Source organism: Phodopus roborovskii, unplaced genomic scaffold (assembly GCF_943737965.1).
Source record: "Phodopus roborovskii unplaced genomic scaffold, PHOROB, whole genome shotgun sequence".
Taxonomy (NCBI): Eukaryota; Metazoa; Chordata; class Mammalia; order Rodentia; family Cricetidae; genus Phodopus; species Phodopus roborovskii.
Genome location: NW_026126447.1, coordinates 2,413,487 through 2,432,572, shown reverse-complemented (window position 1 = coordinate 2,432,572; position 19,086 = coordinate 2,413,487). Strand labels below are relative to the sequence as shown.

At 38.5% G+C, this 19,086-nt stretch overlaps 1 protein-coding gene across 3 annotated transcripts in view; it reads left to right on the top strand.

Moving 5' to 3' along the window:
- Astn2 (astrotactin 2) overlaps window positions 1-19,086 on the top strand; it is a 951,602-nt gene that overhangs the window by 310,084 nt on the left and 622,432 nt on the right. For all 3 annotated transcript variants that reach the window (XM_051188027.1, XM_051188026.1, XM_051188028.1), the window contains one exon: window positions 15,566-15,673. In XM_051188027.1, coding sequence (XP_051043984.1) covers window positions 15,566-15,673 — 108 coding nt within the window. The remainder of the gene's footprint in view (window positions 1-15,565; window positions 15,674-19,086) is intronic.

Here is a 19,086-nt window from a genome sequence, read left to right as displayed (position 1 = left end):
ACTATTAGTTCTCTCTCCTCGTGTTTATCAAACCCATACAGGACATAAAGTCAGAAAATAATGAAAATGAGAGATCAGACAAAAGTATCTTGAGAGGGCTGAATCACACAGATATAATTTGGCAGTACAAAATATTCTTTGCTTTAGTATAGAAAAATCAATTCTACAGATAGGAAAAAGACCTGTTTTGTTTGCAGTTCATGTGGACAAAGAACTGAGGGCATATTGAATGTAAGTCAGCTGTCAGCACAACTGCAGAAGTCAAGGTAGTGTGATTATGTCTCATATGTAGGGCCAGCAACTGGTAGTCCATTTCTGCTCAGTGCAGGTCAGATCATACCTGAGCTGTCATGCCTGATTCTACACATCAAAATTCACAACGTACTTGAGCAAACTTACTTTATGTTGGTAAGAATGTGACAAAATTAATTCAAAATATAGAAAGGACATCAAATTTTAAGATTCTAAAGTAACAATGCGATACCTAATGCTGTTGATGGAGGTTATAGTGGCATGGACTCTTACATATTGCAAATCAAGATTATGTGGGTATATCCTCACTAAAGAATATCTTGACAGTATGAATCTGAGATATGAACTAAGTCAATACTATTTTGTATAGCAACTCCTCTTTATGTAGGATTCACATGTGTGCATCCATGCATATGTGTGTGCATCCGTGAGTGCAACCATGTGTGTGTGTGTGTGTGTGTGTGTGTGTGTGTGTGTGTGTGTGTGTGTGTGTGTGTGCTTTGTTTGGGCTTTTTATTATCTTACTTATTTTTGGTTTGTTTTGATTTTCAGTTTTGGGGTATTTTTGTTGTCCTTAGAGAGACATGAAGGACTTGTAATAAGGAGGTAAAGAAGATCTAGCAGGATGGAAAAGAGGAACAAAGGATTGAAATATATTCTATGGAACAATATTTTAAAGAAAAGGTGTGGTAATATATTATTTATAATTTAATAAAGCATAATAATTCTGAAAGCAAAATTAGCTTTAAGCTATAGAGATCAGGCAGTGGTGATATACACCTTTAATCCCAGCATTCAGAAGCTAGGAGATGGTGGTACACAGCTTTAATCCTAGGCCTCAAGATTAAGAGGTAGACAGATCTCTGTGAGGCCAAGGCCTCACAGATCTACACAAGATTGATTTGGTCCTAAAGAGAGACAGCTCACACAAAGATGATCTCAGCACCTGGGATCACAGTCCTCTAATCTCAACAGGGATATAAAAGACAGGAGCAGGGTTTTCAATAATCAGTATCAGACATTAATTCTCTAGCCATATTGAGGATAGGAAGACATTGAAGTCTCAAGATTCTCTAGCCACACTGAGCAGAGGCTTCAGTCTGAGGTTTGGTGGAACCAGGATCACATTTTAATCTGAGGTAAAATGAGAGCTAGTGCCCTGCTGCTTGGTTTTCTGATAATCAGCTTGAAGTTTGAACACCAGTACCTGTCTCTAGGTCATTTATTTTATGTGTTACAAAAAAAATTTCAAAGGCTAAAAGTTCATTTCAGTGGTTGTTGCAGGGTCCTGGTGGTTATCCACTGGGGGTTGGGGAAAGTGAGCATGACACCAATAGCACAGGAATTAGGAAAAAGATGAAACAACATGCTCAGTTTATTCTATGAAAGGGTAAGCCTTATATACCCCTTAACCCTGTTCCAGGGGAAGAGATCCACCAAGCTGGCATCTGCTGAGATGATGTGGTCACTATCTATACATAGGCCCACATCATCTCACCAGACTTGGTTGATGTTGTCAAAGCCCTCTGGCAGGCCCAGGCTGGCTGTCAGAAAATATTTACTGCACATGCTCTAGATCAACTGTCTGTCCCATTGAGGCTTAGTTATCCCACAAGTGGTAGAGTGTTTACATAGCTTGTTGGAGGTCCTAAATCCAATCTTTGGCAACATTTAAAAAGAAAAGAAAACTCTAGGCACCAGGGGGTTTGGTAAATAATGAGGCAAATATGAAATTATGTTAGAGATGAATATTCACACAAATGCTATTTTAATTCCAAAAATGATCCATGTTTATTTCCTCCAAAGAGGTTAAAAAAAAGATCAAAAAGAGGGTAATTATTATTTAGAGGAAATTTCCTTAATGTTTTGTTGGATATACATGTTTGTATTGAAGATGTAAATGTATAGATCTAGGTGTGTTCACCCAGAAATACACATGCATAGTATAGATAGAAATTATACAGTAGAAAATGCCAGGCATAAACTTGGATCCCAATACATAGTTCAAACACAAAGATATGTGGACACAGATAGTTTTGACAAAACTCACTGATATTCTTAAGTCACATTGTAAAACATATGCATATTAAATTCATGGTTAAAGATACAAATATGAGGAAATAAGAGTATTTGACTTGTTTACTATATTCTTTTATGTACTATGATTTTTCTAAAGTAAATTATAATCCCAAAAGTCGTATTTTGAAAGAATGTGAGAAATAGCCGAAGGGATTATTAATAATAATTATCTTATGGAGGAAAGACTATGAGTAGACTCACTGTATTCTAAAAGACAATTGTATAGAATAAAGGAGCAACCTGACCTTGTCATTCCAAATGTATAAATAGACTCTAGGTGATGCAAATTATAGGTGACTTGATTCCTAGCCAATAGCAGAGACTCAAATCTTCTCTTTTAACCAATTGCTCGTTTCCAGAACTCCCTTTGTATCCAGTTTTCATTTTGTTATCTCTGAGCTATATGACCTTGAGCAAGCCATTTATAACATCTCTGATCCTCATTTTCTTATCTTCCAAATGGAATATCAAAGCCAATATCATCCAACCATTGTGAGGGACAAATATGTCCTTATCTTGAGGAAGGAATTAAAATTGTTAAGTGGTATGAAATATTTGATGACTGCTAATATCTTTTTCATTTATCATCTTAGGAACAGGACAGATGTAGCTCTTACATCTTTGGAAACTGTGTTTCTCTTTCAATACCAAAGGCTGGTACATGATAATGGCTTAGAAAGACTGAGTAATTTTATAGGATAGATATAGTAGTTTTCCTATTATCTACTCCTGCAAAATATACCAAAGCAGACTTAGTCCCTTAAAACTATAATCTTTCTTGCATAGATTCCAGAAGTTAAGAGTTCATCGAAGATAAAGGAGGTATGTATGTATTGTCTCAGCTCCACAATAACCAGGTTCTATCTGGGAAAGCTCAGTATGGGAGGTGGGTTAGAATCAAATAGAAGCTGTTCCCCGCCTCCATGCACACAAACACATTTTGCGACCAGGGGTGGCTGAGGTGTTTTAAAAACTGGTCTCCTCTGAGTTGTTAATAACCCCTTCACATGGCTGAGCCCCTCACAGTGCAGGAGCAAGTTTCCTAAGAGACAACATATAGAGTGCCTGTGTTCCAAGAGTTCCAGAGAAGCTGGCTGCCTTTTAGATGAATGCTGATAGCCTTTCAGTCATTCCTTCATAATAGTGGATTGCAGGCTAATCCCTAAGGTCCTTGCAGAGTAAGAACTGAACAAGAGGATCTACCTCTGATGAAGGTCACAGCTGACAATGGCCAGAAGGCAAAAAAAAAAAAAGGAGAACGGAATTTTGTAAAAGACAACTTTGTTAAATATAATCTTTCCCTGACTAACACTGAGATGTTATAGAAGATAATGTTTCAGTCTAATTAAACAATGGGTTACATTTGATTGAAGAGTTTTTTTGTAGTGTGTGGACCAAAAAAAAATTCTGGATGTTCATGTTACAGTAGAGGCCAAATGACAACTTGGTTTAAACTGATGCAACAATAAGAAATCTTTCCAAAAGTTTATGTATGTTCTATTTTTTATTATCAAGTATTGGAATTTATTGAAGAAAAATTATAAAATAACTATCAGTAAAAATGAGAAAAGAAATTTGAGGACCTCAAATATTTTCATGTAAAGGATCCAACTACCAGTAGAACTTCATTATATTTACTCAAATATCAATATGTGCATATTCACATAGTTCAAATCAGAATAGCCTTGTACTTTTATAGGTTTTCCACCTTATAAGTTTATAACCTTAAATACATCTGATAATGAATTTTTACATCCTTTGTCTGATTGGTCTATTGATTGATTAATTGGTTGCATTAGAGAAGATTTTATTATTAAGCAAGGCTGATCTTACATTTTTTGACCCTCCTACTTAATTCTCAAAAGCACTGTGATAAAATGAGTGTACCATTGTGCCTAGTGTTTTTTTACTTTTTGTGTTAAAATATATTCATTTTTAGGTCAAGGCATTTGATTTAGTAACAGATAATTGACCTAGTATGCATGAGGCCCTGGGTCGTCCCTATTATCATAAAATATATATCTATGTATTTCTTTTTATTCTATACATAGTAGAATTAATATCAAGTATCAGCAACTATGTAAAACTCCTCTTTGTGTTTTTCTCTGTACAATAACAATGTATTATGGAGAAAACAAATTTATGTCACAGTGTTTTAATGATCTCATGAAAATCTACTTTAGAGATGTTATAATTTAATGTCTTCTACAAATGTACACATTTCTATTTTTCATAAATTATAAAACACATGTTTAATTGTGTTTCTATTGCAAATACATTTCACTGAACAGACCAATTTTAAGATTCAGCATGAAACCCAGAAATACTGAAGAATCTCCTGGAAATTCAGATAAGCCAGGTTCTGAATGTAGATCTCACTGTTTATCTTTGTGCGTCCTTAACCATAGCAAAGAAATCCAGCTACTTTTGCCTATCAGCATTTGAGAATGAAGCTTATATGTAGTCATCTCTGTACAATATGCCAGTCACTACACATGGCAGTTAGCACTCGTTGTCAAAATAACACCAAAAGTTGATGTGGGATGTCCTTCTGTATGCTGTAAATATGTGTTGCTTTTATTTGTTGAGGAATAAAGAAAACTGTTTTGTCCAATGGCCAGGCAGAATATAGCTAGGTGGAAAATCCAAACAGAGTTACTGAGAGAAAGAAGACAGAGTTGGGGAGGCACCATGAAGCCACAAAAGGAGTAACAGGTCAGAATGTTACCAGTATGACATGACTACACAGATTAGTAAGCATTTGTTAATTTATATGTAGAGCTAGCCAATAAGAATTATCAGCCAGACCTGAGCAAGTGGGAGCTCATGGACCCCAGTCTGACAGCTAGGGAACCAGCATAGGACCTAACCATGCACCCTGGAAGTGGGTGTCAGTCAAGAGGTCTGGGCTGGGCAGTCTATAGGACCTCTGGCATTGGAACCAGTATGTATCCCTAGGGTATGAATGGACTTTGGTACATGTGTGTGTGCGTGTGCGTGTGAGTGTATTTGTGTGTGTGTTTGATCATGTTCTGTTTTGTTTTTTGTTGTTGTTGCTGCTGCAGTTACAAATAGAGGAGTCAGAGCAGAAACTACAGTCAGGAATCTGCAGTAGAAACAGAGGATTGCTACTTACTGCCTCAGTCACTGGTTTATGCTCAGCTACCTTTCTTATACAGAGAAGGCCTACCTACTTTGGGATGATGGCAAACATCACAGTGGACTTGACACTTCCATGCCATTCCTCAGTCAAGGATATCTCTGATAGATGTGGTCAATCTCATCTGGAGAATTCTTTAACTGAGATCTCTCCTTTCCAGGTGACTACAGGTTGTGTGAGTTGACAATAAAACTAATCAAGACAGTGTATACTTATATGTGTATGTGAAAGAGGAAGGGCAATCTTGGATGTTGTCTACAGGAATTTCAACACTCTACTTCCAGACAAGTTTTCTCATTGGTCTCCAGATCACCAATTATATTGGCAAGCCAGTGAGTCTTGGGCTGCATCATCACATGTGGTAGATTTGATCCCCAAAACCTATGAGATATCCTTGACTGAGGAATCGCATGGAAGTGACTATAGTTTCTGCTCTGACTCCTCTCAATAATAGACTGCAATTGGAAAGAGTTAGATGAAATAAATCCTCTCCTCCCATAAATTGCTTTTGTTCAGTCTTTGTAACTGCAGCAACAACAAAAAACAAAACAGAACATGATCACACACACACACACACACACACACACACACACACACACACACACACACACGCACATGCACACACACATGCACCATGAATGAAAATGTCTCTAAGAGGTGAATGCACTTGAACATCTGTGATTTAGTTCCAGACTGGGAGCAATTGCTACTTCTGTGGTTCAGAGGACATGGAATGTTTTAGTGGTTTCTGTCTTCCACCCATGGCTGACACCATTTATATTCCCTGGATGGTTGCAGGTCAGATGGGTTTTTGCATTCCTTAGACACATATTTCTTTATTTGGTGCAGTTTGGGACAATCTGAAAATGCAATATTGCTGTCATTGGCTTGAGGAAGACATGGAGCCTGAATAATTTAGTATGGCACCACCATCCATCATGATAGCAAGAATGGGAGATGGAGTGTGGAGAGGTTAGAGGCAGGCCTAGCAGAGCTGACAAAAGAGGTCTTCAGTCAGGGTAGCCCAAGCAGGAAAGGTAGATTTGCAAAGAAGAACAACATGCTAACCTCTCAAAGACCCAGCAAAGACTGTGTTCCCTTGCTATAGTTTTTCTCATAATATGACCATAGACTTGTATGAAATGCTACGCTGACCCAGAATAAATTTGACATGAGCCTTCCTGTTTTCCACCAGCTATCTGTGTCATCACAAGAAACCTCTAAATACTTCTGAGTATCTCTACCTACTTGTTGGCAAAATTCACTTAAGACTTTACACAGAGGCTTTTGCTAAACCCAAGAATGTTATGCCCACAATATCTCAAATGTTTCCCCAGAAAGTTGACTTGAAAAATTCAGGAGTATTTGTCTGTTTTGTTTGCCACATTAGAAGACTGTTTAGTAGTGTGATAACTGAGTAAATATATTTTATATTAATTAGTAAATAATTGTGTTATATTGTTTGCATTATTTGAAGTGAAATCAAGGTCTAGAAGAGCTGAATGGTTAGCCTTTCCATCCCAATCACAAGGCTGGGATCCAGGAATTCTGAGAGCTTGGTCTCTATCAAGGAAGCTGTGTACCACTTCCCTTCTTTGTACTGGATGACTTTCCTTTCCTTTCTATATTTCTTATGCTACATGTCTTTCATCTGTCTAGTGATTTCAGTAAATAGAGGGCTTCTTTTATTTTTTCACCTTTTGAACTAAAATTTACATAATATAAAATGAACTATTAATCATTTTAATGTGCATAACTCAGTGACATTTCACACATTTACAGAGTTGGGTAACTATCACCTCTATCTACTTCCAAGCTTACTCATCACCAACAAAAACCAGTACTCATTAACAGTCATTCACTATTCTTAGCTCCCTCTTCCTCACCCTATCTATTTTCTTTCTCTTTGGATGCATCTCCTCTGGATGGTTTCTATAGCACACATCTTACTATTTGTGGCCTTTTATATCCATCTTCTCTCACTTCATAAAATGTTTGTGAGGTCTAGCTACATGGTTCCATATGTCAGTGTTTATCATATGTCAGTAATATTCCATATGACTACGTTTTATCCATTTACCAGTTGACAGACATTTGAGATTTGCAGAGAATACAGCTATGAATGCCCCCCTACAACTATTTGTTTAATAACCTTTTTGTGCTTAGTGCCATATGCCTTAGAGTGCAATTGTTGAATTCTGTAGTAAATGTATTTAACTGTTCAAGAAACTTTCAAAATACTTTCTATAACAGCTGTGCCATTTTCATTTCCTCAGCCATTGTGTGAACAATTCATATTGTTCTATTTCAGTATCATTTGTTTTTAATCACATTATTTTCCCAAAGACCAAACTAGGATTATAACCTGATATTGATGGTTTTGGTTTACATTTCCTCAATAACTGATAAGGTTGAACAAATTTTCACAACAACAGGGATGTAGAATGGAACCCAAACCAAGTTCAAAGATGAGCTCTGCTCTCTATAATCTTTTGTGCAGATTCAGATTATTGATTTGTCTGTCACTAAAACTGGAAATTACTCTTGCATGTCAGACCTCTTTGAGTGGCAGATGCATTTTCACATATAAAGTGCCCTGCACAGCCCTCCTTGCCCCGTGGTATGTGCCTAGGCTAGCATCTTGGTGGCTTCATCACAGACCTCTCTAAGCAGAGAACGGCAAGCTAAAGAAGTCAGAAGCCACTGATTCTGGCAGACAGATCATTCCTTCTGTTCTTTTTCTGACAAAGTGTAAATCCTAGTACAGCCCTAGGGCACAAAATCATCAATTTTATATCAAAGCAGCAGCAGTGGGAACCCCTTGCCATCCATTTGAATCACCTCCAAGTCAGTCCACAATTGGTATCTCACCTTTTCAGATTATATGGATGCTTGGTGGCTATAGACCTTGGATAGCTGCTGCCTTTCTGGGAAGTCACAGTGGAAGAGGGACTACCAGGCAACAGCTTTTGCACCCTCTATGCAAGCCAATAAATTGAGGTTCCCCCACTCTCAAGCTTTTGGTCTTGGTGATAATTGTTTACAGGAAGCCTAACATTTAGCCCAAATTGACCAAGTTACCTGGCAGTCAAACATGAATTCAGAGGGTTTAAGAACCTTACCCAAGTTCATACAGAAAATGAATGAGAGTATTATAATACACATCTTATGCCAATGGCTTAATTTCCTTCTATAGACATATGCAACATCTCAAGACTCATAAATTAAACCTCTTTGAAACCAGCTAGAACCTTAGAACATTGAGAGCAGGGACTGTGGTTATTTTTTTTAATGGAATCTCATCTTTATCATCTTTTATGTAATTCACACACAAACATTATAACTTGTGAGGCTCTGGCTTATTCATCTTTCTCCTGTGCCCAGGTCCTTGCCCTAATTATTCTTTTCTATAGCATTTGCTATACAAGTACATTCAGAATTGTGCTCTCAAGTGGGGTGGGTATGTGAAATATGGGTTGTCTATGTGCAAACATGCTGCAAACATGACATGCATACTTAGTTTTAAATAAAGCCTTATTATAAAGAAATAAAATATTTTAGTGTTAAGTTTGGTTGTATGTGGGCATAATGGAAGATATCACCCTCCCCATGGAGGAGAAAGAATAGGGTGTGGAAACTGTGATTGACATGTAAAACAAGCTTGTTTCAAACTTAAATTAAAAAAATAAATTTTATATATTTTTAAATATACTAGGAAAATTAATTCAATAAAATTATTTTTATCATTTTCATTTTATTTAGCTTTATTTCATGTATATCCATGTTTGTTGAATGTATGTCTGTGTACTATGTGTGTGCAGTATCCACAGAGAACAGAAGAGAGCATTTCATCCTGAAAATGGAGTCACAGATGGTTGTGAGCTAAATTATGGGTGCTGGGAATGAAACCTAGTCTTCTGAAAGAACAGCCAATGCTCTCAACCACTGAACCATCTCTCCAGTCCCTATTTCTACATTCTAAGTGTGCTTATTAAAACACTTATGTATGTGTGATTTATATTATATTTCTACTAGACAGGCTGGAAAGCAAACAACCATGCTGAACCTCAGTTTACACACTAAAACTAGGTCCCTTATTACTACAGAAGGGAGGTAAGAGTCAGAGGAGATTTGAGGGTGAATAGCAACTATCCCTCTTAGAAGCTCACAATGCATAGTCTCTGTGTTTTGAGGCATATGGAAGGGTGGATAAGCTCAAATATCTTGCTAAGCTGATTAGTGTTTTAGGAGAGTTACTATAGAAAACCTCAGAGAAGAAACTGGGAGTAGAAGGAAATATGTTCTTATGATAGGATCCAGGAAAAGACCTGCTAAGTTACAGCACTTAGCATATGGATCCTTGCTCACACACAGACTTCCCCAAATGAGCATGCCCATGTGAACGTGCACACATATACATACACAAATACACACCTTCCCCATGCAATCCCAATTCCCCATTTACTACCTTGATTTGCACTATTTAAATAAAAAAAAAAGGTTTCTGATACTGTCATTTGGATGGATGTGGACATTAAATGAGGTATTTGTGCATATCTTACTGCATGTCAGCACACAACCTAAAGGAACAGACTTTAGAGCCTCTTCTGAGATATGAATGGTGTTTCTATTACTTATAAACTGTGTGACCCTGGACATATCATATCACTTAATATTCCTGTGCCTGTATTTTCTCAACCATGTGAATGAAAATTAAAGTAGCATCTTGCCTCTTAAGGCTCCTCTGGGAATAACATGAGCCAACATGTGTTAAAGGCTTGGCTCAAAGTCCTGTAGAGAAATGGCATTATTTTGGTATAGTTTTCCTTATTACAATAAAATTGTCTAGTTGTTTTTCTGTCACCTCCACTAGCCTATCACAGTAGGGAGGGAATTCTGTCTGAGTCATGCATATCATTTAAATACACTACAGCAAGAGCAGAGTAGATTATTTCTTTGACAAAGGAGGAAAGAAAAAAATAAAGTAGAAAGGTATGTAGAACCATGGATGGGAAACACAAGGAATTTCACTGGAATGGTGAAAAGTTAGGGCATGGCTCTAAGGGGCAGAAAGGGGTCTTGTATAGTCCTGTAGAGCTGCCATACTCCCTTTTACTCTGCTGCCCATAATATACCAGACAGTAGGAAGATGCTCCCCCTGGCTCTTGGAGTTGCTTTGTCAAATATCTTCAATTCTTTCTGGCTGTGAAATAAGTAGATGAACAAAAGTCCTCCTCTCCCTCCAACTTCTTTCTCTCATTTTTGTTTCATCTTTATGACCACAAAGTATTTTGATGGTAACTTTTAAAGTCATACTGGCCTTGGACCTTCTGCTGTTCAGCTACTTCCAGAACCGCAAAGGGTCTCTAACATGTCCTTCTCAACGCCTTTCAATGTGATGTTTCATTTGGTTGAACTAGGGTCTTCTACTTCCTCAGAGATTTTCAGCAGGTTTGAGGAGGTATTGTGTGAGAACATGTCTGATGATAGATATTGGAGAAATATCAGTTGAGGTTACCCTTGTAATTTTTTACTCATGAAAATGCATCTTGAGTTGGTAACTTAATGGTACATCACTTTGATAGTATTAATGAAAACATGGGTTCAATCCCCAGTAATGCTAAAATGACAACAAAAAGGAACTGCTGTTAAAGAGAGGAACAAAAGTATTTATTTCCTAAATCTATGGCCCATTACACTGAAAGACAGTGCTCTAAATGGCTCAAGCACTTGAACCCAGACTTCAGTTTCCCCTAGCTAAAAGGCCCAGCTTCAGTTATTACTAATTCATGTATCTTTTCCAATGATTAGTTACCACATCTGTAAAGTAGATGTAACAAAACCATCCTCCTATTAATTCAGTGACTTTGGAAGGAGGTAAGGAATACACATCACACAAGACTTGGCATATTGATTCAGAATTAATAATCTATTTTCAAAGGCTCCATCTTTCAAGGAGGCTGTCTATGTTAGGGTCACTATTGTTGAATTAAAACACCATGACTCAAAAGAAAACTGGGGATGGAAGGGTTTATTTGGCATACACTTCCACAGTGTAGTCCATTATTGAAGGAAGCCAGGACAGAAACTCAAACAGGTCAGGAATGGTGGTGATTACAGAAGTCATGAAGGAGGATTGCTCAATGTTTTTCTCCTTTTGGTTTGCTTGTTCTGTCTGTTTTCTTATAGAACATGGGATCATCAGCCCAGGAATAGAATTATGCACAATGGGCTTGGCCTTTCCTTATCAGTCAATAAGTAAGAAAATGTCCTACAGCCTTGACTACAGATTTGTCTTATGGAGGGATTTTTCTAATTGAGGTCCCCTCCTCTTAAATGACATTATCACTATTTGTACATTTCTTTAAAATCGCCTCTTCTCCCTGCCCACATAGCTACCCTCATCGTGCTCTGGATCTCTGACTTCCTCGATTCTTCCCTAGGCATAGATTTTCTCAGTGACTTAATCCATGTCTTTCAATACCTTATGTATATATTTTTAATTCAATAATTTTTATTATTTTTTTTATTTTACATGTCGATCTAAGTTCCCTCTCCCTCCTTCCCTCCCTCTTTCCCTCCCTCCCTCTTACCATCTTTTCCCCCTCACAGGCACCCTGACCTTATTTTTTAAAAAGTCTAAAAAATATTACCAGGCATGATTCCTCATGCTTGTAATCCTGGTACTTGGGAGGCATAGGAGGTGGATCAAGACTTTAAGGCCAGAATGAGCTATATAGAGGTCATCTTACTGTCTTTTCCATGAGGTAAGCCTTGGGCACCAGAGCCCAAGGTGCCAGCCACTCTATGTGGTTAAGCCAAACAGGACATTGTGCATTCTTTCTATTTTAGATCCTGTGACCAAGTTGATAATCTTTTCTTATTCATTGGGGAATATAACACTAGGAACTGTGGCTAGTATTGTGTTCATATGAAAATAAACCAAACTCATAGAAGAAAGTGAAATGAAGAAAATGCATATTACAGCAACTCTCAGGTGCACACAGCCCCTCAGGACTTCCAGATGGGAGCCCAAATTTTGGAGCTACTCAAGACAGTTTGAGCTGGCTTGTCTGTCAATTGCTAATTAATTTATTGTGCCTTATATCTACTCTTAATAGCTTTAAGCCTTCACAAAATTAATGATAACTAAGTGAAATATCAGTTTCCCACTAAAATCTAAGCAGCATACCTGACATCTCCACTTTCCAGTAAGTACACTGTCGTTTTCTACAATCAGTATATTCTACAATCAGTACAATTAGAATGAAATGTATTTCATACCCTGAACAAGGCTAAAATTCCAAGTATAAATTAAAGCATAATCATTTAGTTCATCCTATCTAGTGTGACTACTTCTAAGAATCCCAAATTCAATCAGGAGTTCCAGAGCTGACCAAGTGAATATGAAGCAACTGGAAGGGTCTAGAATACAAGTAACTTTTCTAGAATTTAATCTGAGTTAAGAGTAGAAAAGCACAGTAACTTGAATTCTTTCTTTCAAGGAAAAAAAAAGCCAGAGAGAAGACTTGGTTGGTGAAGTGTTTGCTTCACAAACATAAGGACCTGAGTCCAATTCCCAGCACCCTGCAAAAAGCCAGAACTAGTGCAACCTGTAACTCCTTTGCTGGATGGGAGGAAAGGGTATAACAAACTGAGCATATCCTTGAAGTTAACTGACCAGTTAGCCCTGATAAATCAGTGATCTCTGAGCTCCATAATAGGGAGAGAGATAGAAGATGATAGATAGATAGATAGATAGATAGATAGATAGATAGATAGATAGAAAGAAAGAAAGAAAGAAGCAGAGAGAGACACCCAGAGTTAACCTCTGGCCTCCCAATGGGCATGCTCACACTCACACATGCACCTTCACACACTGTGGTGATTCATATAGGAATGGCCCTCATAGGCTCATGTATTTGAAAGTTTAGTTATTAGGGAGTGTAGTTATTTGTGAGGAATTAGAAGGTGTGGCCTTGTTAGTGATGCCATGGCCTTGTTAGAGGAAGTATGTCACATCTGAGTGGGCATCAGGGCATAAGAAGGTCTCTTCCTGCTGCCTGCAGATCCAGATGTAGAATTCCCAGCTCCTTCTCCAGCACCATGCTTGCCTGTGGGATGCCATGCTTCCTGCTGTGTTGATAATGGACTAAACCTCTAAACTATAAACAGACACCAATTAAATACTTTCCTTTATAAAAATAAATAAATAAAAAACCCAGACTCAACTCATTAACTCACTAAATAACCAAATACAAAACTCAAACACATGAAGATTATGAATAGAAAATCCTGCTCTCCTCCATTCAGAGTCAAAGATTTTTAGTGTCTGGGCACTATTTTTACTATTCTTTTTTCATTATTCTTTTGGCAATCAATTATTCAGAGCCTATGAATCATTGTCCTTTGTTCCTACATGTTCCTCTCAACCTATCTCTGAAGCAGTTCTCATATACATCCCCTTTCCCATCCACTCTGTACATGTTCCCATTTCATTTTGTACCTGTTCTTTTGGGTCATTACAAAGCCTTCTAGCTGCTCACTCAGTCTGGCACACATTCTATTACCTCCGTGCCCAGAGTGTCCTTTTTGGCATACACACATATAATTAATTCATTTTCTTGCTCTAAGACCTTCTGTGACAGTTTTTAAAAAAGGTTCTCCTATACCTATACCTTAATGAAACACTCAAGCCTCCCATAGTGTGGTATGAGCACCTCATCTTTAGTCAGTCCTGGGTTTGGTGTTGCCTATATCTGCTCAGCTCCCTTTCCTCAGGGATGCTTCACAAGGCCACTCCTAGAAACTCCTCTTTCTAATGCAAAAGCACCATCTATCTTTCAAACCATGACTTAAATCTTCACTCCTCCATAAAACTTTCCTAAGTCGTCCGAGTTAAAATGAATTGTTCTCTCCCATAGTCCTAGCGTCTCCTTTTGTGGAAAACATAAGCTATGAATTAGGTTTAAGGCTCCTAAGGATCCCATTTGTCCCCCTGACTAGCTTATGTTACCCTGGCTGGTAAGGGATGACTAGCATTTATCTTTGTGTCTTTGCATCAGGTTTTGAGCCTGGCATATCCAAAGCCCTTGGTTGAAATATATGTGAAATTAAGCTATCTGAAGAATATTTTAAAGTGTTAAACTCATCATACATAGAATATTAGTTTCCCATTATTTAATATACTGTGGACCACCCCATCTGCTTTCTTCTCCCCAGGGAAGGTTATGCCTTTCATGGAAAATCTTCAAAATCTGTCATATCATTTGGAGAAGGGACTAGGCCCTCCTCCATGTGTCTAGGATGAGAGAGCATCCCTCTATGTGGGATGGGCTCCCAAAGTCCATGCGTATACTAGGGATAAGTACTGATCCACTACCAGAGACCCCGTAGACTGTCCAGTCCTCCCAACCAACATTACCTTCAGGGAATCTGTGTCAGTCCTATCTTGTTTCCCAGCTATCCATGAGCTCCCCCTTATTCTGTTGTGCAGTTTCTGTGGATTTCTCCAGCCTGCTCTTGACCCCTTTGCTCATCATTCCTCCCTGTCTGCAACTGGATTCCAAGAGTTTGGCTCAGTGTTTAGCTGTGGGTGTCTTCTTCTGCTTCCATCAACTACTAGATGAAGGCTCATGGCATATTTCTTTCTCATCTTAAAAACAAGTACATGGGATGGGAGGATGGGCAGGAGACATTGGGAAGGAGGGAGAGAAGAAAGGAGGAATTAAGGGAGGGAGGGAGAGGGAACCGGGATCGATATGGAAAATATGGAAGAAAAAAAAAAAACAAGTCCATGAGGTTAAAAGTTACTTCCCTTCTTTTAGAAATAGATCAGAGCTCATAAAGGTGAGATGGCACTTCAAGGTCATATACTTTCGAAGCTGCTGAACCATGATTAGAACCCAGATCTGCCTCACTGCCTATCTTAACTCCTTCTATTAATCATGAAGACTCCTGAGTCTCTGTGGATCAGCAGTGAAGGCTAGTGCTGTGGGTCTCCAGAATGGCTGAGGACTTTAACAAACTTCTAGCATCCAGCAATGTTGACTGACTGATGGTACATCTCTGCAGGGGGAATCAGCTTTGGGAGAACCAAGGGGACATCAGGCTCAGAAGCAGATGACGAAACACAGCTGACGTTCTACACAGAACAGTACCGCAGTCGTCGCCGCAGCAAAGGTAATCAAGTCCTTTGGAAGGTTCCAGAACTGCCCTGTGTATCTATAAAGTTCAGAGACAAGATTTCATGATAAATAGAAAATGTAAATTTGTTTCAACACATTTAGCACTGAACTCAGCATCCCCAGGACTGATCACACTGCTGAACTTCCATTCTGTCTTTCCATTCGTTACTTATCCCATGCCTTACATCACCCCCATCAAAATAATTAGACACAATTGCCCCTAAATGTGTGCATATTGAAATTTCAGTATAGGAAATGAAATAACTAACCACATTTAAAAGAAACTAGTGCTAAAAATAAATCACATTTAGGTTAGATGTGTGCAGGGTAATCCATACCATGGACAGCAGGGCAGTTCTCAGCATGAGCTACCAATATAATTTTGCAATTATTAGCAGAAATGTGTTAAGGGAATATTCTCAAGTGTAAATATATAGGTTATGCAGCATATACTTTAACATTTGTCCATGCTACTTTGTTTCCCTTGATCTGAACATTTTGTTGTTGGCCCCTATTAACAAGGCATTGTGTGATCTACTCAACAGTGTCTTCAACATTTATTCATCACAATGACAGTCGATATGAAGGATATCAAAATGCTGGAACAAGAATCATTACAGGGCTGCACCTGTAGCTGAAATCCGTAGTTGTCTAATGATTCAGTGGGGGTAAATAAGAAAATAACATATTTCAGAAGAAAATATATAAAAGCAATGCCTCTGAATATTACCTAAGGCTGGAAATTAGCAAATGTGAAGGGGTGTTTGCAGAAGAGACCTGGGGTATAAACATGCATTAAATACTAAGTATTGGCACAGATCAATAGGCTTTGAACACTCAATAAAAGGGAGAGTCCTATATTACAGGTGACGGCATGCCTGCCACCTTGCATTGACTGTCATTATGAGAACTGTGGTTAATTATTAATATCGGTGGGTTATGGATGTGTCAGAATTTCTGCTATTCACCACCTTTGCAGAAATGGGAGATAAATTGTTGCCAGAGGCAAGAACATCTGTTCACAGTGGACATTCCATAGTATGGTATGAATCACATACCTTTGGGCACATTTTTCCCTTAGGCAAGTTATTTACATTCTGTCATCTGTAGAATGGGCTTTGTAATGGCTACAACTGCCTTTTGGAGTTGACTATTGATTTTTATCACATTATAGAAAGAGTCATCAGAGTGCAAGGGGAAAATGAACGTAGACATTATTAATGTAACTTCAGTTCTCATTGCTTAAATTCTAGTTTCCTTACCCTTGGTACTTGTCATGAAAAAGGGTTCCATATGGGAAGTACTTCCATTAACACATCCCCTAGGAGGAATTTTCCTCCTATAATCTACAATCCTTAAAATAATAGATCCTGCTTCTCAGTCTACGCTGTGCCATAGCTTTCTGGGATTTAGAAGTTGGTGATCGATGATTCTTAACTTGTCTTCTCACTCCTCCTATCTCATAGCCAAAATTAGAACCAGGGAATGGTGGGTCTCCTCAGAAGGACTGGGCTATTTACAACTAATTGGAAAAGCATCCATCACTGAGCATGTGACCTATAAATTGGAGTTAAACTTAAAAAGAAAAGCAAAGGCAAACAAGAGGACTTGAGATAAATGATTTGGTTCACGGCCCCAGACATAGACAACCTGACTGTTCTCAGGATAATAAGGGTAACAGGGCTATGGCATCCTGTCCATCCTTCCCTAGCACTGCTTGCTAAAGCAATGCTCAAGCCACTCCCTTTTTCTCTTTTTCTACTTCTTTCTCCACTTGTGGGTTCTGGCACACACTTCTCTTCTTTTGCAGGATCCCATGTTTACTCAATTATTTGCCTAAATTTTTAATCTGTTTCTTTTTTCTTTTATCCCTCTGCCTCTATTTACTACCACATTCTCTTCCATCTTTTTTTTTTTCTTTCTGGTCTCATCACCCTCTTTTTCCCCCTCTTCTTCCTTTTCTGCTCTCTACTCCAGCCATTTCCTAGTTAGTCTTACCTTATCTTTTCTCCTACTTGAGTACATACCACAAACAGGTCTACAGTAGCAACCACATGGGGACAAAAGCAAATGAAAGTTTAAAAATCCTTATCCAATAAATAAAAATATGAGATTATTTGTTGATATAAATCAGTAAGGAAAAAAAGAGACAGTGAGGAAGAGAGCCATATGAGGCAAGAAATGTAAATGAGACACCAGAGCATGTGTCCCTCCTCCCCTTTGTGCTGGATAACAAGTAGGTGACACTGGTCTTGGTGTTGCATTTTTGATAATGCACTTGGCCTTGTTGTAGCTGTCAGTCTTGCTGCTATTCTTGAGCCTGCTACTGCCAATCTTTTATTGAAGAGATAATGTTGATCAGGTCATGGCAAAGCCTCTGTTCCAGACAAGTGAAGTTATCATCCAACATCCAATTCTTCAGATGCCACAGGTCTGCGTGCAAGGGCTGTGGGCCCTCTTTTTTCTTATTATACTAAGTGAGGAGGTGATGAGTATGCAACACTCACCACAATTTAGGAGAAAATATATGGTATAAAAATGATCCAAGAAAGGCTTGAGAGGCCTCAGGGCTGCCAGAACAACATAACACCATATTAAAAGCATGGATTCTGATACTGGGCTCCCTGAGTTTGAATTCTATCCCTAACACTTACTAGTGTCATATTAGACATGTGACTTGGACTTCACCGTACATTATTAATTTCCTGGACTATAAAATGAGGATATAGCACTAACAGTCTAGATGAGAGTCCTAAGGTTAAAATAAATTCATAATTTATAGAGAATTTAGGCAGATATAGGTTGAGTAAAGACCTTGAAACAGAGCTAAACTACTGAGAAGGACCCATGGATCCAGTGTGTGTCAAGGAAGGGGTGAATCTCACATCTCTTGGCAAGCCAACTCACTCTTTGATGTTAGTTAAGATCCATTCCCCCAAGCTTCTATTCTTTGAAATGTGAAACAGTAACATGGAAAGAAGGAGCTGGTCAAATTCACTATTAGCACACTCTTCTGTCTGTTCTGTTCATTGGTGGGAACCACTGTTCTTTGAATGTGCTTACTTTAAGCTCTGTCTTGTTAGAATCTTTTGCCCAAGGCCTCCCCATTCATTGTCTCTCAAGGGTGTGTGCCACAGACACAGGGATGACTTCAGCCATCTAGGTTGACTGTGCTTCTCACCTTCCTCTTCCTCAAAATCCCAGCGCTTACCCATCTCTGTGGCTGTGATCCAAGCTCCTCCTTGGCAAATACAGTGAGTCAGAAGTTCCCTGTGGTCTTCCCAACATGTGAAAGGCAGTCAGTCTTGCAAGCAAAAGCTGAAGCACAAGGAAGTCAAGGAGAAATAGATAAAAATACCAGGAAAGGCAAATCCCTGTGCTGTAGGAAATAGCTCTCTCATAGCATTT